Here is a 24,386-nt window from a genome sequence, read left to right on the forward strand (position 1 = left end):
AATTTTAAATTCTATTCTAGAATTAACAGGAAGCCAATGAAGAGAGGCCAATATGGGTGAGATATGCTCTCTCCTTCTAGTCCCCGTCAGTACTCTAGCTGCAGCATTTTGAATTAACTGAAGGCTTTTCAGGGAACTTTTAGGACAACCTGATAATAATGAATTACAATAGTCCAGCCTAGAGGAAATAAATGCATGAATTAGTTTTTCAGCATCACTCTGAGACAAGACCTTTCTAATTTTAGAGATATTGCGTAAATGCAAAAAAGCAGTCTTACATGTTTGTTTAATATGCGCTTTCAATGACATATCCTGATCAAAAATGACTCCAAGATTTCTCACAGTATTACTAGAGGTCAGGGTAATGCCATCCAGAGTAAGGATCTGGTTAGACACCATGTTTCTAAGATTTGTGGGGCCAAGTACAATAACTTCAGTTTTATCTGAGTTTAAAAGCAGGAAATTAGAGGTCATCCATGTCCTTATGTCTGTAAGACAATCCTGCAGTTTAGCTAATTGGTGTATGTCCTCTGGCTTCATGGATAGATAAAGCTGGGTATCATCTCAAATTCAAATCACAGAAGCTTCCTCAGCTAAAATTCTTGCTCTGGTAGTCTGACGTCTGTCTTGACTCTTGTAGAGAAGAATAAACCAGAAGCCAACAAAAGCTGAAGTTTTTAACCTAACCAGACCCCTCCTACTGAGAGGCCGACTGCTATAGGCTAGTGACTAAACAATAGCTCTAATTAGCACCTATTGTGCTCTAGTTAGCACTCTCCTAATGATGGGATGGAAGCCTCCCTTTCTCACGCACTCCCTTTCTCACTCACACTTTCTCACTCACCTCCCTTTCTCACTAGCTACTTCTTTTTCATTTTTCTGATTGACACAGAAGACTGATGGCACATTTATGCTCAGTGTTAAGGCCTCTTCACACATTGCATGAATGAGCACAAATAAAGCAGATTCAGGCTGAATGGGCCGAGATCAGCTTGGGACTCCGGCAAGGATGGTCGCATTCCTCCCCTCTCCTCTCCTCCTTTCTGCTCTCTATCTCAATCAATCAATCAACTTTTTTCTTATATAGCGCCAAATCACAACAAACAGTTGCCCCAAGGCGCTCCATATTGTAAGGCAAGGCCATACAATAATTATGAAAAACCCCAACGGTCAAAACGACCCCCTATGAGCAAGCACTTGGCAACAGTGGGAAGGAAAAACTCCCTTTTAACAGGAAGAAACCTCCAGCAGAACCAGGCTCAGGGAGGGGCAGTCTTCTGCTGAGACTGGTTGGGGCTGAGGGAAAAAAACAGGAAAAAGACATGCCGTGAAGGGGGGCAGAGATCGATCACTAATGATTAAATGCAGAGTGATGCATACGGAGCAAAAACAGAAAGAAACAGTGCATCATGGGAACCCCCCCACAATCTACGTCTAAAGCAGCATAACCAAGGGATGGTCCAGGGTCACCCGATCCAGCCCTAACTATAAGCCTTAGCGAAAAGGAAAGTTTTAAGCCTAATCTTAAAAGTAGAGAGGGTATCTGTCTCCCTGATCTGAATTGGGAGCTGGTTCCACAGGAGAGGAGCCTGAAAGCTGAAGGCTCTGCCTCCCATTCTACTCTTACAAACCCTAGGAACTACAAGTAAGCCCGCAGTCTGAGAGCGAAGCGCTCTAATGGGGTAATATGGTACTACGAGGTCCCTAAGATAAGATGGGACCTGATTATTCAAAACCTTATAAGTAAGAAGAAGAATTTTAAATTCTATTCTAGAATTAACAGGAAGCCAATGAAAAGAGGCCAACACGGGTGAGATATGCTCTCTCCTGCTAGTCCCCGTCAGTACTCTAGCTGCAGCATTCTGAACCAACTGAAGGCTTTTTAGGGAACTTTTAGGACAACCTGATAATAATGAATTACAATAGTCCAGCCTAGAGGAAATAAATGCATGAATTAGTTTTTCAGCATCACTCTGAGACAAGACCTTTCTGATTTTAGAGATATTGCGTAAATGCAAAAAGGCAGTCCTACATATTTGTTTAATATGCGCTTTGAATGACATATCCTGATCAAAAATGACTCCAAGATTTCTCACAGTATTACTAGAGATCAGGGAAATGCCATCCAGAGTAACGATCTGGTTAGACACCATGCTTCTAAGATTTGTGGGGCCAAGTACAATAACTTCAGTTTTATCTGAGTTTAAAAGCAGGAAATTAGAGGTCATCCATGTCTTTATGTCTGTAAGACAATCCTGCAGTTTAGCTAATTGGTGTGTATCCTCTGGCTTCATGGATAGATAAAGCTGGGTATCATCTGCGTAACAATGAAAATTTAAGCAATACCGTCTAATAATACTGCCTAAGGGAAGCATGTATAAAGTGAATAAAATTGGTCCTAGCACAGAACCTTGTGGAACTCCATAATTAACTTTAGTCTGTGAAGAAGATTCCCCATTTACATGAACAAACTGTAATCTATTAGACAAATATGATTCAAACCACCGCAGCGCAGTGCCTTTAATACCTATGACATGCTCTAATCTCTGTAATAAAATTTTATGGTCAACAGTATCAAAAGCAGCACTGAGGTCCAACAGAACAAGCACAGAGATAAGTCCACTGTCCGAAGCCATAAGAAGATCATTTGTAACCTTCACTAATGCTGTTTCTGTACTATGATGAATTCTAAAACCTGACTGAAACTCTTCAAATAGACCATTCCTCTGCAGGTGATCAGTTAGCTGTTTTACAACTACCCTCTCAAGAATCTTTCTCTATCTCTGCTCCGATCTTCAAAGTCCCAGCTTCACCAGACTGTGAATTCTTCAAATTATGATTTGGATTAACTATGGAATTGATCAGCTGGTCTCTCAACGCCATTGACACCATTTGTTTTCGACAAGGAGATCAGGGTTTGGGGACCCTGCGTGCCCTGATGGAACCTACCCAGCGGGCTCTGCTCTCGATGCCTGAGAGATTGGAGTGTGACATGTGGCTCCACTCTCTGTGGAAGACATTGAGGATTCATTCATATTCGCTTTTATGGTGGGAGGTTTGGTGCTGATTGGTATGTGCGCTGCCCTGACCCACAGGAATATTAGCAAGACGGCTGCTTCCAGAATTTTGTCCCCTCATCAGTCCGTCATAATTAATGAGTTGGGCAATGCTGTGTAATCTCAGACTGCATGAACTCTTGAACTCAAACTCAAAATGGATTCAATCTCGGAGCAAATCACTGCATTGCAAAGGAATTGTACTGCTGAGGACCAGAGAATATTCTTCATAAATTTGGACTCTCGATGGTCAGGGGTGCAGTAAATAGAATTCTGTATCTCTCTGCCAAACATCAACATTGCAGCCTTATCGGCTCCTGAAGGCCAAATTCCCTGCTCTTCCCCCAGAAGGATCTACAGCCTTGGTGAAGGAATTCACCCCCCCACTTCTCATCTACCCCCCCCCCCCAGTCTGCTGTTGCCTAGCAACATTAGACTTTACACACACACATGGACAGAAACTGTCAGACTTTACACACACACGGACAGAAATTGACAGAAATTTAAATCATCTGCACACGATGCATGTCTCCTTCCCTCCATCCTTATTACCCCCCGTGTCTCTCCACTCCCCCCACCCTGGCTTCCTCCTTGCCACCTCGAAGGCAGCGCGGTTTTTACTTCTGCAGCCTTCAACCCCCAGGCTGGGTGGCGCGGGCCCCTCCTGCTGCGGCCTTCACCCACTTTTCCTCAATTCGGAAGATGGACTACTTCAGGTTCAGTGCACATAAACAATGTCAAATGTATATGTGTTTCTTTAATTTTGATGTGTGCCATTATTACGGTAAACAAGTAATAATTGTGGATTAATTGCTGTATCTTGTCTGAGGTAAATGAGTGTAAATGTAATTGCCCTTTTTTGGGATCAATAAAGTTGACTGAAGTCTGAAGTCTGATGTCTGGGAAAAATGGCCAAGATCGAGATGCAGTCGGGAGGGACAGACATTAGGACAGCCATGTACAACTGGCGTACGACCACTCAGAATGTGGGGGAGTCCTGTGTTGACTAAGTCGTGCATGATTGGGTGCATGAGCACGAGTGCCGGATGAATGAGGTTCAGTCGTCATCTGATGTCTAATAATCTGGAAGGAAAACGTGGGCCCGCACTGTGTCTGCTCTCTTCACAAGACCTGCTGAGGATGGTAAAATACACTGGACTGGAAACATGTCATATGTGTTAAATATGTGTCCCGTCTTACTTCCCTGATCTTCAATGTGTGATTTTAAAATCTGTGTGGGTTTTTTCTTGATAAACAGTTTTGGCTGAATATGTGTGTGTGAATATGTGTGTGGGAGAATGGGCATTCACCCGCCTTTCGCCCTCATTTGGCCTGTAGTGTGAAGGCTGGCTCGTTTGGGATATTCGGCCAGGATTTGACGTGGCCGAACATTTCGACCAGACCCTTGACAGCAGTCTGAATGGTATGAATGTCGTGACTTTAGTGGAATGGCGGTATGACTGCATCTTCACCGCCATTCGATTGGGCTTCCAGTGCGAGTGCGACGTGACTGTGGTGTGCATGTGCTGTGGCCAAATGGATGTGCCAACTGCCGGGTGACTGTAGTGTAGTGTTGTGATATGTGCACGACTGTCGTCTGAATCCTCCTTTGTGCACCATTCTGCCTCATTCATGCTATGTGTGAAGAGGCCTTTAATATGGATACTGACAGAGCCTTTGGTCCTCCCTCTGTGTACATTTTGTTCAGATTTTTGTCAGTTTTTTAAAGCTTACAGACACAGATGAAAAGACCAATAGCCCTGGAAATCACAGGGGGTAGTGTAGCCAGTTTAAGAGAGACTTAACCCTGAAGCAAAAGGACACAAAGAAGTCTTGGACTATAGACAGGCATGCACATAACTGGTACTCATGGTGCTTGTGTGTGCTAAAAATAAATGATGTGCAGCAGAAAACACAAGGTTCCTTCATAAGAGGAAAACAATGACAGATTGTTTGAAAAATATTTCCCTCTGCTGTGCGTCAATGAGTTTTAGCACACACAAGCACAATAAGTACCAGTTATGTGCACCCCTGACTATAGAGACAACACAGACCACAAGACTGGAAACCACTGTCTTCACTTTAGTCTCTTTTACGTCACCATATTGCTATTTTATTTGTGCAGTGCCATCTTGTTAGATATACTTTTCACAGCCCACTGGGTGGCCCAATGTTGGCCCAAAATTTAGACCTTGGCCTGTAAACTTGACTTTGAACAAATTCTTTTGGAAATCGAATCAATTTGACCTTGGATGACCTTCAGTTATACCACCAGGATTACCCCATATTGGATTAAAACTCTTAGAGTTATTTTCTTCACAAAGGACTGACAGACACACCAAACAGAAAACAATCGCTACATGTGCTACTGCTGATACACGTCTGTAGGGACATGATTGGCTGATTGGCTATGATAATGATAAAGCCAATCATGATAATGATTGGCTCACATGACTGTGTTTGTTTAGTCTTTTGTTAGTTGGCATTTGCATGTACTTTGCTTTTAGAAGAATAAGTAATATTTTGATCATTTTCTGCAGGTTTGGGACTTCAATGGTCATTGCCTGCACACAATGAATGCAGGTCTGGGCCGCCCTGTGAACATCTCACAGGTCCTCTTGCTAAAGAGGAGCATACTGATGATGGGCTGGAACAGGTGAGCGTGCATAGTCTACTTTTCACATTCTGCTCTCAAAGTTAAATCCACACACTCTGTCAGTGTAGATGAAAATATGTTTTCATAAATGACTAACATTTCGACAAAATGTCGGGATACTGATCTCAGTTCGAGTCGAGGGTCCTGAGAGAAAGTCTAAGCTACATTTTATACCATTGCACACAGCAGACCTGAACACCAATTTGCTGTACATGAAAACAGTTTCATGATCAATGGTTAGTAACCAAGTCTCACAACTATAACTATACAGTATGGCAAGAAGCACCAGATTGCTTGAAACCTGGACCCTTGTTGTTCTGCAAATATATATCAGCATTGCTAAAAACCTCTGTCCAGCAACCTCATGACTCTATAAGCTCTCAATCTCAAAGGCTGAGGACCCAGAGACATGAATGTCATTGCCAAGATAAGTGAGTGTCTCTACAAGTTCAACACATTCGCCACATAAACGTATACTTTTGATGACTGAGTCCATCAAGACGCCAAAAGCCTGGTTCTGTCTTGATCACAAACCCAAACACTCAGATTCTTCACTCAGCCTCTCAAATGCTGCAATCGGTATCCACTGATCACCGAAGATAACAGCATCATCTGCAAAGTCTAGGTCAGTAAACGTTTCCTCACCAACAAAGGTACTTAATCTGCTTTTGGTCTGCAATGTCTTTCTGTTAAAATTTTTACAGATTTTTAGCACATTCCATCACAACTGAATGCCTAACTTGTTTCTTTGGCTTCATGTTGCTAAAACTAGCATATGTAGTATAGAAATGTTGTTGTTGTCCATTCAGCTGCTCCCATTTTGTTTGGGGTCGCCACAGCAGATACAGCTAGATCCGCATTGGTATTTGGCACAAGTTTTACGTCTGATGCACTTCCTGATGCAACTCCAGTGTAACCTGGAGAAACGTATGTAGTATGGAAATGTTTCTGGAAAATTGAGTTTTGTGTCATGTGTTGTTGTATTCCAACTTGCTTGGGACAAAATCCTAAATTGTTTACATATAAGGAGGATTTCCTGCATATTTTTGATATATGATTGTGAATATTTTAATACAAAGAAATATGAAAGGCACCAGAGGGTCGATGCACACCCTGCATGCTCTGCACACTGACTGAGATGAGAAGTTTAAATTCTTAATTATAAATACTTATTGTCAGCAATGCATAAGGTTAGCTTTGAGGGACCACACAGTCTATTGTTATTATGATATGACTTCATGTTATGACTTCTTTGTAACTTCATCATGATGTCATTTCTAATAATTAAATTTTAATGATCAATATGTAGTACTGGAGATATCATGGTAAAAGTTTTTTGAGTTATGTTTTGTTGGCCTTGATCTTTGTCCAATTTGTCACACACACACACACACACACACACACACACACACACACACACACACACACACACACACACACACACACACACACACACACACACACACACACACACACACACACACACACACACACAATTTGGCACATGGTAAAAAAAATTATTGTGCTGCAGAAGAAAATCCATTTTATGACTTAAATCATAAGAAAATCTAAAGGGAATTCTGCTTTAAACATTTCTCATAGAAAAATGAGCAAATCCCCACTAAACGATCAGTTCACTTTTTAAAGAAAAAATTAAAAATGGAATGAGTAAAATCAGCTAAAATGGTCTTCAGGGTCCAAGTATTTCTTGCATGTTCAAGCAGGATATGCAATGAAGAAATATGCTGAATCTTTTCTGCAAATGTGAAGTTAGGACTTAAAGTGTGTTGGACATCTACACTCTAGCATGTCAGAATGCATCATGACACCTTCATATTAGTATCGCTGCATCACATTTTTGCTTCTTTGCAGACACACATCAGATCTGCACTTGATCACCATCACCATTTCACAGCCAGTGAGCTGAACGCAGCAGTGCGCTGATATCGAATTATATGACTCCACTTTCTGTCTCACACACACACTGGGGTGGTGAAAAAAACAAAGAAAAAAAAAAACACTTGACAGATCAGCAGTAGTAAAAGAAAATGCTGCTGTTATGACTTTTATCACTCATACTGTATCCTTTTTTCCACGTCCATCCTGACCGCAGTTTTATTCTTGCACTGCTGCGTCAAATAGCAGGGTGTAATTTAAAGCCCTATTGCCTTCTGCTGTTCACTGGATTTGATGCAGTCGGAAATCCCACAGGTCGGTATATTCCTCAGTTTGAAACCACGGTGCATCATTTTTTCATTACATGCTCACAATGTGCACAACAGTATAAAGCAATAAAAGTGCCCTGATGGAAAAGAACAAAAGATTTAAAAAGCAGAACTCTTGGAAGTGCAGTAAAAAAGGAGATAATAAATATTACAGCAGTACATCTGCATAATACCTACTGTAACATTGTAAAGTAATAGCCTGCCTGTCCCCCCACCCCCTTTGTAGGGGGGTGGGGAGGACAAGGTTTAAATTTTTTTGCATTGATATAACCATAAATTCAAATGTTCCCACTCTCAAACTGCAAATGAAGCATAAAAAGAATCCCTTCAAATGCAATCTCTGCTCTACTGTCCCTAATGTTCCTCTGTGTAAAAGTACACAAATGTAAGACAACAGCAGTCACAGATTGTAAATTGCTCCAATTTGTTCCGTTCTTCAGAAACCAATCTGCTACTTCACAGTGGCTTGATTAGTATAACATATATTATTGCCACCTGGTCGAAATCATTCTTGCAGTATGAATGATTTCACATAGATTGACAGACATCACTGTGGGCACGTCTCCTATTATTCAGTTTCTGAACTAGAAAGACACTTTGGGAGCTCATACTGTAGCTCTACCAAGGTCCAACCATCCTGCAATTCACATTAATGCATGTTTGTAGCTCAAGATATTGTGCAAATTTAATTTTATTTGGCAGGATGGTAGTCAAGTTGTTAGTGCACTTGTTTCCAGAGGAAAAGGTTCCTGATTCAAGGAACCTCATGCCCATATTCCATTTAATGTGAAGTTGTGTCAGGAAGGGCAGTGGTGTCTGTGAGTATCTGGATTTGCCTGTGTCTGTGTCTTGTTTTGTGTATTTCCTCCCTCTGTCTGTCTCACGTGTGGGTCCCTGTGGTGTTCTGTCATATCTGAGTCTGGTAGGTGTGTGTGTGCACCCCTTATTCATGTTGGAGTCTGGTGTGTGTGTATGGGTGATGTCTTTCTCCTGCGTGTGTGTGTCATCTGTGTGATCTCCCGCTGTCTGTGCATCATTATGTCCCCCAGTTCCAAATTCATCATGTCCTTGTTTTTGCTGCCGTTGAGTCCTTTTGTCTTCCCCATTTACAGTCTTCCATGTTGTGGTTTTTGCTCACTGGTTCTTTTTTGTAGTTATTCAGGTTTACGCTTCATTCTATTTTGAGTTCAGTTTTTATTTTCTATGACTTAGTTGCTAGTTTTTGTTATTTGTTCGATGTTTGAGTTGTTTATCACTTTTTGTGAATACCATACCATAGTAGCGTTAATGGAATACCATAATAGTGCTGATGTAATCAGCTTTTGAGAGCTCAGCACCCATTGTCAAGCATCATGTCTGAAAATGTGTGTGACAAGAGTTTGTAGAGACTTGAAAATCCTGTATTTTTAAGATGTATCATGTCACTCTCTGAGTATATTTTTGCTGTAGCTGCAACTATACGAGGTCTGTCAGAAAAGTATCGGACCTTTTTATTTTTTTCAAAAACCATATGGATTTGAATCACGTGTGATTGCATCAGCCAAGCTTGAACCTTCGTGCGCATGCGTGAGTTTTTTCACACCTGTCGGTTGCGTCATTCGCCTGTGAGCAGGCTTTGTGTGAGCAGTGGTCCACCCCTCTCGTCGGATTTTTATTGCGAATAAATGTCTGAACGATTTGGAGCTTTGCTGCATCAATTTTTTCCAGAAATTGTGAGAGACCTCCAGGTGGACACCTTTTCGGAAAATTCTGTTGGCTTTCAGGGACGATTTTATGGGGATTACACAGATTAAGGAGTGCTCCAGCCGGTTTAAAGACCGCCCACAGCATCTGAGAGTGTGCCGCACTCCAAGCACCGATCGACAGGCTGAATCAACCAGATCATTTCCAACATGAAGGCTTTGTTGATCCGGGACGTCGTCTGACTTCCACAAAAAAGGCAGAAGCCGTGGACATCAGCACTTTTTCGGCACATTCCACTGTTAAAGGAGTTTTTTTCATGGAAAGAAAAGCGGACGGATGCGCCATGGAGCCGTTCATGGCGCGGGACAAAACCACCTCCGTGTTGGTCTCACAGGACGGCTTTGAGATGGCTTTCAGACAGCTGTCGGTGGGTTTTCAGTCGTGTGACTAACCGAGAAATTGTGGATGAGCCTGGACATGCCAGAACATGTCCTGTGATGCTTCATCACGGCATTGCTTTGCGCCATGCGGCTCCACCGCGACGCACAGAATTCCTCCGCTCCTCTTTCCATGACAAAAACTCCTGTAACAGTGGAATGTGCCGTTCATTTCCAAACTGGACGCTGTGTTTTATCCGGGACGTCCTCTGAATAGCACAGGAATTGCGGAAGACGTGGACATCAGCACTTTTTCGGCACATTGAGACAGATGTGCAGAGGAATTCCGCGCGTCGCGGTGGAGCCGCATGGCGCAAAGCAACGCCGTGATGAAGCCTCACAGGACATGTTCTGGCATGTCCAGCTCATGCACAATTTCTCGGTTAGTCACACGACTGAAAACCCTCCGACAGCCGTCTGAAAGCCATCTGAAAGCCGTCCTGTGAGACCAACACAGAGGTGGTTTTGTGCCGGGCCATGAACGGCACGGTGGCCCATCCGTTCACTTTTCTTTCCATGAAAAAAACTCCTTTAACAGTGGAATCTGCTGAAAAAGTGCTGATGTCCACGCCTTCTTCCTTTTTTTGTGGAAGTCAGACGACGTCCCGGATCAACAAAGCCTTCACGTTGGAAATGATCTGGTTGATTCAGCCTGTCGATCAGCGCTTGGAGCGCGGCGCGCTCTCAGCAGCTGTGGGCAGTCTTTAAACCGGCTGGAGCACTCCTTAATCTGTGTAATCCCCATAAAATCGTCCCTGAAAGCCATCTGAATTTTCCAAATGGTGTCCACCTGGAGGTCTCTCACAGTTTCTGGAAAAATCTGATGCAGCAAAGCTCCAAATCATTCAGACATTTTATTTGCAATAAAAATCCGACGAGAGGGGTGGACCACTGCTCACACAAAGCCTGCTCACAGGCGAATGACGCAACCGACAGGCGTGAAAAAACTCACGCATGCGCACGAAGGTTCAAGCGTGGCTGATGCAATCACACGTGATTCAAATCCATATGGTTTTTGAAAAAAATAAAAAGGTCAGATACTTTTCTGACAGACTTCGTATTTGTTATTACAATACCTGATGATCTCTACCAATGTGCCTCAAGATCATTTGTTAGTGTGACAGATCTGGATTCTTATTCAGAACTGTACAAAAAATGGATTCTGTCTGATATGTGGCTGCTTTAACTCAAATCACTGAACAGTGCAAACATTACTCAAAGTAGGTGCAAATGTCCAACATTGCTATGTTAAAATAAAGGTTTCAAGAAAATGATTCAGAATCCACCTCTAGATCTCAGCAGAAGAACAAGAAATAAATTTAAATGCAGGTCATGAGGCCATTTGTTGCCGGTGTTTATCCCTGGATTCTATAATGTGAAGCAGATAAGAGTTTAAAACTCCCTCTGAATGGGAAACCAGTTGGCCACAGGCTACTTCCACAGCCAAGGCTGGTCCCCTTTATAGCTGCGTGGACTAAGACAATGCAGATGTAAACAGCAGTGTTGACACAGTAACTTTGAAAAGTTACTTTAGTTACTTTATACAGTTAAATTATAAAGTTACTTTATTAGTTACTGTATACAGTTACATTACAAAGTTACTTTATAGTTACTTCATTAGCAGCTACAGACAACTTGTTGGCAGCTGTTGAATGTAACTAATAAAGTAACTAGTAATCTAACTTGGTTATTTTAAGATTGAGTACTCAGCAAAGTAACTATTAGTTACTTTGCTGATTAGTTACTTTCCTGATTACTCAATCTTAAGAGTAACCAAGTTAGAGTTACCTTATTAGTTGCATTCCCCAGCTGCTGAAAAGTTGTCGGCAGCTGTTAATAAAGTAACTGTATTAAGCTGCAAATGAAGTAACTGTATACAGTAACTTTTCAAAGTAACTGTGGCAACACTGTTAAACAGGTAGCCTGGCCCAGGTCTACATATTTGTAATCCAACTCCTACACTGTAAAACGTGACAAGTTGACATTACTTAAAAAAATGTGGAACCCGATTGCCCGGAAAAAAAGATGAGAAAGGAACAAGTACATTTTTAATTTAGAATAATTTTAAATGAAAAAAGTACTTTCTCCTTACTTATCTTTTTCCAGGCAATCATATTTTTTTAAGTAAAGTCGACTTGTCAGGTTTAACAGTGTTGTCCCACTGACCTACCTACTCTATAACGAGAGTTCAATCTCAGGAAACAACAAAATTTAAAGTGCTCTAACCCTAAACCTTCCCTTGATTAAATTGATCATGTCACCTCACTTTGTGGAGACAGGAAAGAGTTAATCATGAAAAGTTAAATTTTCTCTCTATTAGATTTTGGAGTCATTTTTAAATGGTTTGAGAAACACTTACAGTGAGGAAAATAAGTATTTGAACACCCTGCGATTTTGCAAGTTCTCCCACTTAGAAATCATGGAGGGGTCTGAAATTTTCATCTTAGGTGCATGTCCACTGTGAGAGACATAATCCAAAAAAATAAAAAATAAATAAAAATCCAGAAATCACAATGTATGATTTTTTTAAATAATTTATTTGCATGTTACTGCTGCAAATAAGTATTTCAACACCTGCCAATCAGCAGAAATTCTGGCCCTCAAAGACCTGTTAGTCCGCCTCCACTCCACTTATTATTCCAAAGTAGAAGTACCTATTTGAGGTCGTTAGCTGCATAAAGACACCTGTCCACCCCACACAATCAGTAAGACTCCAACTACTAACATGGCTAAGACCAAAGAGCTGTCTAAAGACACCAGAGACAAAATTGTTGACCTCCACAAGGCCGGAAAGGGTTACAGGGCAATTGCCAAGCAGCTTGGTGAAAAAAGATCAACTGTTGGAGCAATTATTAGAAAATGGAAGAAGCTAAACATGACTGTCAATCTGCCTTGGACTGGGGCTCAATGCAAGATCCCACCTCGTGGTGTATCAGTGATCCTAAGAAAGGTGAGGAATCAGCCCAGAACTGCACAGGAGGAGCTGGTCAATGACCTGAAGAGAGCTGGCACCACTGTTTCCAAGGTTACTGTGGGTAATACACTAAGACGTCATGGATTAAAATCATGCACGGCACGGAAGGTTCCCCTGCTTAAATCAGCACACGTCCAGGCCCATCTTAAGTTTGCCCATGACCATTTGGATGATCCAGAGGAGTCATGGGAGAAAATAGAACTTTTTGGTCTTAATTCCACTCGCCATGTTTGGAGGAAGAAGAATGTTGAGTACCATCCCAAAAACACCGTCCCTACTGTGAAGCATGAGGGTGGAAGCATCATGCTTTGGGGGTGTTTTTCTGCACATGGGACAGGAAGACTGCACTGTATTAAGGAGAGGATGACCGGGGCCATGTATTGCAAGATTTTGGGGAACAACCTCCTTCCCTCAGTTAGAGCATTGAAGATGGGTCGTGGATGGGTCTTCCAACATGACAATGACCCGAAGCACACAGCCAGGATAACCAAGGAGTGGCTCCGTAAGAAGCATATCAAGGTTCTGGAGTGGCCTAGCCAGTCTCCAGACCTAAACCCAATAGAAAATGTTTGGAGGGAGCTCAAACTCCGTGTTTCTCAGTGACAGCCCAGTAACCTGGCTGATCTAGAGAAGATCTGTGTGGAGGAGTGGACCAAAATCCCTGCTGCAGTGTGTGCAAACCTGGTGAAAAACTACAGGAAATGTTTGACCTCTGTAATTGCAAACAAAGGCTACTGTACCAAATATTAACATTGATTTTCACAGGTGTTCAAATACTTAATTGCAGCAGTAACATACAAATTAATTATTAAAAAATCCTACATTGTGATTTCTGGATTTTTTTTAGATTATGTCTCTCACAGTGGACATGCACCTAAGTTGAAAATTTGAGACCCCTCCATGATTTCTAAGTGGGAGAACTTGCAAAATCGTAGGGTGTTCAAATACTTATTTTCCTCACTGTAATAAGTTAGAATATGTCATGAACTTAAATTGTGATATTTTACCAACATAATCAAGGACCACTGGGGGTGGCTCACAGACTGCCAATGGTCCATGGACCACTCTTTGATAAAGTTTTTCTTAGTTCTGAGTTTCTGAGTTCAACTTTAATTAAAACCTTAATGGCATTTAGAGTAACAATCTTGTCTTGTTATGCACACAGACACACACACACGCACACACACACACACAGAAGCAACACACATGCTATTTTCCAGTGATCATGGAGCGGTTCAAACACACACACACACACACACACACACACACACACACACACACACACACACACACACACACACACACACACACACACACACACAAATGCAATTTTTGCTTTACCTGACAATCATTAGTTTCAGTGTTTCATCGACGTGTAAAATTGTGTGGAAACAGTATGTGTTGAGCCCCCCATACACACTCTCTCTCTCTCTCTCTCTCTCTCTCTCTCTCTCTCTCTCTCTCTCTCTCTCTCTCTTCATGTGCCTATTTCTTTTTTCTTTCCCCAGGACGTTAACAGAATTTCATCTGGATTCCTTCTCCCAGTCTTTAGTGGAGCCGTCGGAGTGGAAGGGGGGTCTTCACCATCATGGTGTTGTGCTGTGTGCTGCATTCCAGCCTCCACATACTCTGGTCACAGGTGTGTGTACATGGTTTTCATTTCAAATACGCTATTTATTTCTTTTGGCATCACAAGAAAAATGAAAGGCATCAGAGGGCTGATGATTACCCTGCACAAGCTACACATCACATTATGTAAATGTGCATGTAATTATACGTATGCCTGTATTGTGTTTTTTAGTATATATGACTTCATCATATGACTTTGGTGTATTTCATTTTTAAGTCATTCCTACAAATCACTTAAAATATTTAACTGATCAATATATGCTTTAGTTTATCCATCTAGGATTTTTGGTTGTTGAGATATCCAAAAAAGGTCTTCATTTGGACCATGTTTCTCTTGATTTTGACCTTTGACCAAACTATTTCATTGTGTAGTGACCCATCTCAGCTTGATGACATAAGCGAAATAGGTATTTTATTTTTTCCAGAATCTAACCACTTCTCAGCAGTGTTGCCGGTAACGTGTTACTCTAATATGACAGTTTTTTTCAGTAACAAGTAATCTAATGTGGCAATCTTTCCAAATCAGTCATCAGATTAAAGTTACTTCTCCAAGTCACTGTGCGTTACTATTATTTTTGTACTGAGGGTTGATGGCAGCAGCCTATGGGCAGGCGGAGGCCGCGGTTCAACTGATGTGAAGAATTTCACTTTGAGTGGGTCTACTCAAATACACCAGCTGCTGTGTCTCTCTGACCGATGTTGCGGTCTGATTGTTCCCCCCATCTGATCAGTTCTCCTTCGGCCCAGCCACATTTCCTGATGTGACTCAAAGATGGCTATTGTTCTGCTTGTTCACTGGGCCCTCAATAAGCCAGATATTGATGTAGGAATCTCCGCCCCCCCCTTGCTGCGTGCAATGCGTTCAACGTAAGGGGAGGTGTCAAAATGATCAGATGGCATGTTCCGGGTGAAAGGCCCTCAGCTTGCACATTTTCCTCTCCGTGCTCTACCACAAACTGATTATCTCATTCAAGTGTGCTCAACAAATCAAGAGCAAACAGACACTTAAATTATCATATCCACTTGTGGCAGAACCGGGCAAGATGGAAACTCAGTATTCCTAACCCTTCTCCTATCCCCGACCCTAACCTTAACCATAACCTAATTTTACTCCTTCCCCCCACCCTAACCATAACCACCCCCATCCCCCCGCTTCACTTTTAATTTCGTGTAGCCATCACGGAATGAATTCATGCTGCCGTGAAGAAAATGAGGCACTTTTCGTCACAATATCACAAACCAATAGATTAATGTATATTTCGTGCTGCTGAATCACGATGCTGTGCTATGGTAACCCCTAAATTGGAGCAGCTGAATGAAGAAGAAGCAGCAGAGGAAGTCGATGAAAAGTGCTAAGATTCTTTTCAATGCAGACTTAAATTTAATATCAAAATGGATTAATTCCCCTGGATTCAAGCTTTTGAATGGTAATGTGTATACATACCCACAGCAGGTTAACATTTATCTGGCAAGAAAATGGAATTGTTAAAACGTGCTCTGCTGTGTGCTCCTCTTCATTTTATGTTGTACTTTGTGACTTTTTTACAAATGAGCTCTCCCACTGAGATGGCAGAGACACAAAAGGAGGAGAAAAATACAGGCAGGGACAAGAAAATGAATCAAAGAAAAAATATAACCAAGTGAAATATAAGAAAAAAAATAAGTGGGAACAGTTATGTGATTAAAGTGAGCAGTTGTTATCAAAGCAGACTCTTGCACCACATCTCTCGTTGCAGGAGAGCTGGGTTTTCTGTGTGGAGGCTGACAGCTAATTCAGTTCAGAATTCAAAGTTATAAATCGTCTTGCAACACCACATCAGCTAAGACTGAGGCTGAAAAGTTTCAAGTGTCTGAGCACAATACATTTTAGCATCTTTGGTTCAATCCCAACCCACATTGTACTGTGAGGTCAGGTTTGGGTGCATGCACTGGTGCCATGTATTGCTCCATCCACTACACTACAGAACCAGGTTGTTCCTGGATGTGAACTGCCCAGGCAGACAACCGGTATTCTCACCTACATTCCCATCCCTCTGAAGTATAACCATCTGTCTGCAACAGGCAAAAGAAATGTGGAATTGCATATCCTTGGCCTTCTCCAACCACTGGGGTCCTCAACACTGAGATGCATGCTGCTTCATGCTTCATTTCCCAGAGAAACGCTGTCATAGGACAAGTTCCCTCACAGTGATATTCCTCATCTTAGTCTCCGTTCAGTTGACACAAAGTCATTCCCATAGCACCCAAGGATCCTCCAAAGAGACCTCTTACAAAAGATATCCAATCATCAACCTTGGTCACTGGTGAGCATTCACATCTCACAAACATAGAGGAAGACCAAAAGAATAAACAGGACTCTAAAGACCTGGACTTTTTTTTCCTCCAGTGATGTCAGCATACCCAGACATCTCTATCTAGGAATCAGATGACTCCATAAGCTCTTCCCAGGCATCTCTCAGTCTCCACACTGCAGAACTACTTTGTGTCCTGGATGTCAACCAGCCAGCTTGGCTGGTTGACGGCCAAAGGCACCTAAACCACTGGTTTCCACAACCCTAACAAAACCCCAGTCCATACAAGCATTGAACAATGTAGGAGCCAGAACACATCTCTGACCAATGCCAGTATTCACTGGGATTATTAATACAGTGTTCTCCCTTAATAGTGGCCCCTCTTGCAAGCGGCCACTGTGCATATACAGCCGCAATACTACTGCAACAACTATTTTTCTATTGATTTCACCTCTCAAGAGCAGCCATCCCATAAAATGGCCCACTCAAAATGATAAAAATCCCTCAACAATGGCCATTCCAAGAAGTCGCATCCAAACTCTCCTAATAACATTTACTCCAGTAAACAAAAGACTAAAGAAAAGGGGCTCCCATTGGAGAAACTCTCATGTCACAGAAAAGTTTTAAAGCTGCAGTTGAAGAAAAGGTGAAAACAAAAGAACAGAAAAATGGCTCACATTGGCAAAACTGGCACATTGTGGAAAATAAAAGCTTTAACACTAGAAGAAAAAGTGAAGTCATTGTTTGAATGGGAAAGGAGAAGGTTCACAAAAGTTAGCTGTTGATTTCAGTGTTGGTAAAACGCAGATCAACAACATTCATTCAAACGCTGAAGATGCATGACAGCAAGACACTGCATCATGTCCTGATGTTAATGCATGATGTTTCCAAGGCATCAGATGTTGCCAGGCAAGTTAAAGATTTTATGTGCTTAACTCTTTTGTGGACTGATCTTGTGTTGATTTTATATAATTGTTTTGTGACTTTAAAGGATCCAGCTCTTGTGCTGTGATGTTTTGGACTGAGACTAAGTGAAAAAACATGGTTTGTCTCTGACTGTAGTCTATAAATCTGCTTGCAGATACTTCATGCTCACAGCAGCACAGTATGTTATCGAGTACTGTACACATGCTGGATTACAACCCCTGGCAAAAATTATGGAATCACCGGCCTCGGAGGATGTTCATTCAGTTGTTTAATTTTGTAGAAAAAAAGCAGATCACAGACATGACACAAAACTAAAGTCATTTCAAATGGCAACTATCTGGCTTTAAGAAACACTATAAGAAATCAGGAAAAAAAATTGTGGCAGTCAGTAACGGTTACTTTTTTAGACCAAGCAGAGGGAAAAAAAATATGGACTTACTCAGTTCTGAGGAATAAATTATGGAATCACCCTGTAAATTTCCATCCCCAAAACTAACACCTGCATCAAATCAGATCTGCTCGTTAGTCTGCATCTAAAAAGGAGTGATCACACCTTGGAGAGCTGTTGCACCAAGTGGACTGACATGAAACATGGCTCCAACACGAGAGATGTCAATTGAAACAAAGGAGAGGATTATCAAACTCTTAAAAGAGGGTAAATCATCACGCAATGTTGCAAAAGATGTTGGTTGTTCACAGTCAGCTGTGTCTAAACTCTGGACCAAATACAAACAACATGGGAAGGTTGTTAAAGGCAAACATCAATCAATCAATCAATCAATTTTTTTTTATATAGCGCCAAATCACAACAAACAGTTGCCCCAAGGCGCTCCATATTGCAAGGCAAGGCCATACAATAATTATGTAAAACCCCAACGGTCAAAACGACCCCCTGTGAGCAAGCACTTGGCTACAGTGGGAAGGAAAAACTCCCTTTTAACAGGAAGAAACCTCCAGCAGAACCAGGCTCAGGGAGGGGCAGTCTTCTGCTGGGACTGGTTGGGGCTGAGGGAGAGAACCAGGAAAAAGACATGCTGTGGAGGGGAGCAGAGATCGATCACTAATGATTAAATGCAGAGTGGTGCATACAGAGCAAAAAGAAAAAGAAACAGTGCATCATGGGAACCCCCCAGCAGTCTACGTCTATAGCAGCATAACTAAGGGATGGTTCAGGGTCACCTGATCCAGCCCTAACTATAAGCTTTAGCAAAAAGGAAAGTTTTAAGCCTAATCTTAAAAGTAGAGAGGGTGTCTGTCTCCCTGATCTGAATTGGGAGCTGGTTCCACAGGAGAGGAGCCTGAAAGCTGAAGGCTCTGCCTCCCATTCTACTCTTACAAACCCTAGGAACTACAAGTAAGCCTGCAGTCTGAGAGCGAAGCGCTCTATTGGGGTAATATGGTACTACGAGGTCCCTAAGATAAGATGGGACCTGATTATTCAAAACCTTATAAGTAAGAAGAAGAATTTTAAATTCTATTCTAGAATTAACAGGAAGCCAATGAAGAGAGGCCAATATGGGTGAGATATGCTCTCTCCTTCTAGTCCCCGTCAGTACTCTAGCTGCAGCATTTTGAATTAACTGAAGGCTTTTTAGGGAACTTTTAGGACAACCTGATAATAATGAATTACAATAGTCCAGCCTAGAGGAAATAAATGCATGAATTAGTTTTTCAGCATCACTCTGAGACAAGACCTTTCTGATTTTAGAGATATTGCGTAAATGCAAAAAAGCAGTCCTACATATTTGTTTAATATGCACTTTGAATGACATATCCTGATCAAAAATGACTCCAAGATTTCTCACAGTATTACTAGAGGTCAGGGTAATGCCATCCAGAGTAAGGATCTGGTTAGACACCATGTTTCTAAGATTTGTGGGGCCAAGTACAATAACTTCAGTTTTATCTGAGTTTAAAAGCAGGAAATTAGAGGTCATCCATGTCTTTATGTCTGTAAGACAATCCTGCAGTTTAGCTAATTGGTGTGTGTCCTCTGGCTTCATGGATAGATAAAGCTGGGTATCATCTGCGTAACAATGAAAATTTAAGCAATACCGTCTAATAATACTGCCTAAGGGAAGCATGTATAAAGTGAATAAAATTGGTCCTAGCACAGAACCTTGTGGAACTCCATAATTAACTTTAGTCTGTGAAGAAGATTCCCCATTTACATGAACAAATTGTAATCTATTAGACAAATATGATTCAAACCACCGCAGCTCAGTGCCTTTAATACCTATGGCATGCTCTAATCTCTGTAATAAAATTTTATGGTCAACAGTATCAAAAGCAGCACTGAGATCTAACAGAACAAGCACAGAGATGAGTCCACTGTCCGAGGCCATAAGAAGATCATTTGTAACCTTCACTAATGCTGTTTCTGTACTATGATGAATTCTAAAACCTGACTGAAACTCTTCAAATAGACCATTCCTCTGCAGATGATCAGTTAGCTGTTTTACAACTACCCTTTCAAGAATTTTTGAGAGAAAAGGAAGGTTGGAGATTGGCCTATAATTAGCTAAGATAGCTGGGTCAAGTGATGGCTTTTTAAGTAATGGTTTAATTACTGCCACCTTAAAAGCCTGTGGTACATAGCCAACTAACAAAGATAGATTGATCATATTTAAGATCGAAGCATTAAATAATGGTAGGGCTTCCTTGAGCAGCCTGGTAGGAATGGGGTCTAATAAACATGTTGATGGTTTGGATGAAGTAACTAATGAGAATAACTCAGACAGAACAATCGGAGAGAAAGAGTCTAACCAAATACCGGCATCACTGAAAGCAGCCAAAGATAACGATACGTCTTTGGGATGGTTATGAGTAATTTTTTCTCTAATAGTTAAAATTTTGTTAGCAAAGAAAGTCATGAAGTCATTACTAGTTAAAGTTAATGGAATACTCAGCTCAATAGAGCTCTGACTCTTTGTCAGCCTGGCTACAGTGCTGAAAGAAACCTGGGGTTGTTCTTATTTTCTTCAATTAGTGATGAGTAGAAAGATGTCCTAGCTTTACGAAGGGCTTTTTTATAGAGCAACAGACTCTTTTTCCAGGCTAAGTGAAGATCTTCTAAATTAGTGAGACGCCATTTCCTCTCCAACTTACGGGTTATCTGCTTTAAGCTACGAGTTTGTGAGTTATACCACGGAGTCAGACACTTCTGATTTAAAGCTCTCTTTTTCAGAGGAGCTACAGCATCCAAAGTTGTCTTCAATGAGGATGTAAAACTATTGACGAGATACTCTATCTCCCTTACAGAGTTTAGGTAGCTACTCTGCACTGTGTTGGTATATGGCATTAGAGAACATAAAGAAGGAATCATATCCTTAAACCTAGTTACAGCGCTTTCTGAAAGACTTCTAGTGTAATGAAACTTATTCCCCACTGCTGGGTAGTCCATCAGAGTAAATGTAAATGTTATTAAGAAATGATCAGACAGAAGGGAGTTATCAGGGAATACTGTTAAGTCTTCTATTTCCATACCATAAGTCAGAACAAGATCTAAGATATGATTAAAGTGGTGGGTGGACTCATTTACTTTTTGAGCAAAGCCAATAGAGTCTAATAATAGATTAAATGCAGTGTTGAGGCTGTCATTCTCAGCATCTGTGTGGATGTTAAAATCGCCCACTATAATTATCTTATCTGAGCTAAGCACTAAGTCAGACAAAAGGTCTGAAAATTCACAGAGAAACTCACAGTAACGACCAGGTGGACGATAGATAATAACAAATAAAACTGGTTTTTGGGACTTCCAATTTGGATGGACAAGACTAAGAGACAAGCTTTCAAATGAATTAAAGCTCTGTCTGGGTTTTGGATTAATTAATAAGCTGGAATGGAAGATTGCTGCTAATCCTCCACCCCGGCCCGTGCTACGAGCATTCTGACAGTTAGTGTGACTCGGGGGTGTTGACTCATTTAAACTAACATATTCATCCTGCTGTAACCAGGTTTCTGTTAGGCAGAATAAATCAATATGTTGATCAATTATTATATCATTTACCAACAGGGACTTAGAAGAGAGAGACCTAATGTTTAATAGACCACATTTAACTGTTTTAGTCTGTGGTGCAGTTGAAGGTGCTATATTATTTTTTCTTTTTGAATTTTTATGCTTAAATAGATTTTTGCTGGTTATTGGTAGTCTGGGAGCAGACACCGTCTCTACGGGGATGGGGTAATGAGGGGATGGCAGGGGGGAGAGAAGCTGCAGAGAGGTGTGTAAGACTACAACTCTGCTTCCTGGTCCCAACCCTGGATAGTCACGGTTTGGAGGATTTAAGAAAATTGGCCAGATTTCTAGAAATGAGAGCTGCTCCATCCAAAGTGGGATGGCTGCCGTCTCTCCTAACAAGACCAGGTTTTCCCCAGAAGCTTTGCCAATTATCTATGAAGCCCACCTCATTTTTTGGACACCACTCAGACAGCCAGCAATTCAAGGAGAACATGCGGCTAAACATGTCACTCCCGGTCTGATTGGGGAGGGGCCCAGAGAAAACTACAGAGTCCGACATTGTTTTTGCAAAGTTACACACCGATTCAATGTTAATTTTAGTGACCTCCGATTGGCGTAACCGGGTGTCATTACTGCCGACGTGAATTACAATCTTACCAAATTTACGCTTAGCCTTAGCCAGCAGTTTCAAATTTCCTTCAATGTCGCCTGCTCTGGCCCCCGGAAGACAATTGACTATGGTTGCTGGTGTCGCTAACTTCACATTTCTCAAAACAGAGTCGCCAATAACCAGAGTTTGATCCTCGGCGGGTGTATCGTCGAGTGGGGAAAAACGGTTAAAGATGTGAACGGGTTGGCGGTGTACACGGGGCTTCTGTTTAGGGCTACGCTTCCTCCTCACAGTCACCCAGTCGGCCTGCTTTCCCGGCTGCTCGGGATCTGCCAGGGGGGAACTAACGGCGGCTAAGCTACCTTGGTCCGCACCGACTACAGGGGCCTTGCTAGCTGTAGAATTTTCCACGGTGCGGAGCCGAGTCTCCAATTCGCCCAGCCTGGCCTCCAAAGCTACGAATAAGCTACACTTATTACAAGTACCATTACTGCTAAAGGAGGCCGAGGAATAACTAACATTTCACACCCAGAGCAGAAAAGTGCGGGAGAGACAGGAGAAGCCGCCATGCTAAATCGGCTAAGAGCTAGTAGCTACGCTAAGCTAGCGGATTCCTAAAAACACGCAAAGCGAATAATGTGTAAATAATTTAGAGGTGATTCAGCAGAAGGAGTGCTTTAGTTAAGGCACGTAAAGATTACACTGGGAAACAAATCGTAATCTAGATAACTAGATCAATCTAACTGCGCAGATCAAACAGCTAACAGATACAGAAAAACACCGCTGTGCTCCGGAACAAGAAGTGATACAATACCGCAGTGAGAGCCGACCACCAGTAGAGTCAAGTAAAAAAGTAAAAAAAAAATAAAATAAAAAGGTAAAAAAGTAAAAAAGTCTTGAAAAAGACTATTAGTTCAAAGTCCAAAGCAGCAGGTAGCAGTCTCTGTGTAAACATACTGGTAGACCAAGGAAGACATCAAAGCGTCAAGACAGAAAACCTAAAGCAGTATGTCTCAAAAATCGAAAATGCACAACAAAACAAATGAGGAACAAATGGGAGGAAACTGGAGTCAACGTCTGTGACTGAACTGTAAGAAACTGCCTAAAGGAAATGGGATTTACATACAGAAAAGCTAAATGAAAGCCATCATTAACACCTAAACAGAAAAAAACAAGGTTACAATGGGCTAAGGAAAAGCAATCGTGGACTGTGGATGACTGGATGAAAGTCATATTCAGTGATGAATCTCGAATCTGCATTGGGCAAGGTGATGATGCTGGAACTTTTGTTTTGTGCCGTTCCAATGAGATTTATAAAGATGACTGCCTGAAGAGAACATGTAAATTTCCACAGTCATTGATGATATGGGGCTGCATGTCAGGTAAAGGCACTGAGGAAATGGCTGTCATTACATCATCAATAAATGCACAAGTTTACGTTGATATTTTGGACACTTTTCTTGTTTGGGGATGATGAAATCATTTTTCAAGATGATAATGCATCTTGCCATAGAGCAAAAACTGTGAAAACATTCCTTGCAAAAAGACACATAAGGTCAATGTCATGGCCTGCAAATAGTCCGGATCTTAATCCAATTGAAAATCTTTGGTGGAAGTTGAAGAAAATGGTCCATGACAAGGCTCCAACCTGCAAAGCTGATCTGGCAACAGCAATCAGAGAAAGTTGGAGCCAGATTGATGAAGAGTATTGTTTGTCACTCATTAAGTCCATGCCTCAGAGACTGCAAGCTGTTATAAAAGCCAGAGGTGGTGCAACAAAATACTAGTGATGTGTTGGAGCGTTCTTTTGTTTTTCATGATTCCATAATTTATTCCTCAGAATTGAGTGATTCCATATTTTTTCCCTCTGCTTGGTCTAAAAAAGTAACCGTTACTGACTGCCACAATTGTTTTTCCTGATTTCTTATAGTGTTTCT

At 41.6% G+C, this 24,386-nt stretch overlaps 1 protein-coding gene and 1 long non-coding RNA gene across 2 annotated transcripts in view; one reads left to right on the plus strand and one right to left on the minus strand.

The window, feature by feature from the left end:
* LOC117508369 (WD repeat-containing protein 49-like) overlaps positions 1 to 24,386 on the plus strand; it is a 209,099-nt gene that overhangs the window by 103,615 nt on the left and 81,098 nt on the right. The window contains exons 12-13 of the mRNA XM_034168121.1: positions 5,597 to 5,712; positions 14,540 to 14,670. Coding sequence (XP_034024012.1) covers positions 5,597 to 5,712; positions 14,540 to 14,670 — 247 coding nt within the window. The remainder of the gene's footprint in view (positions 1 to 5,596; positions 5,713 to 14,539; positions 14,671 to 24,386) is intronic.
* LOC117508371 lies at positions 1,231 to 17,900 on the minus strand. Its single transcript, XR_004560070.1, has 3 exons — positions 17,806 to 17,900; positions 14,452 to 14,454; positions 1,231 to 1,242 (listed from the first exon to the last, which is right to left on the minus strand). It is a non-coding gene; the product is annotated as an uncharacterized LOC117508371 (long non-coding RNA).

Source organism: Thalassophryne amazonica, chromosome 4 (genome assembly GCF_902500255.1).
Source record: "Thalassophryne amazonica chromosome 4, fThaAma1.1, whole genome shotgun sequence".
Classification (NCBI taxonomy): domain Eukaryota; kingdom Metazoa; phylum Chordata; class Actinopteri; order Batrachoidiformes; family Batrachoididae; genus Thalassophryne; species Thalassophryne amazonica.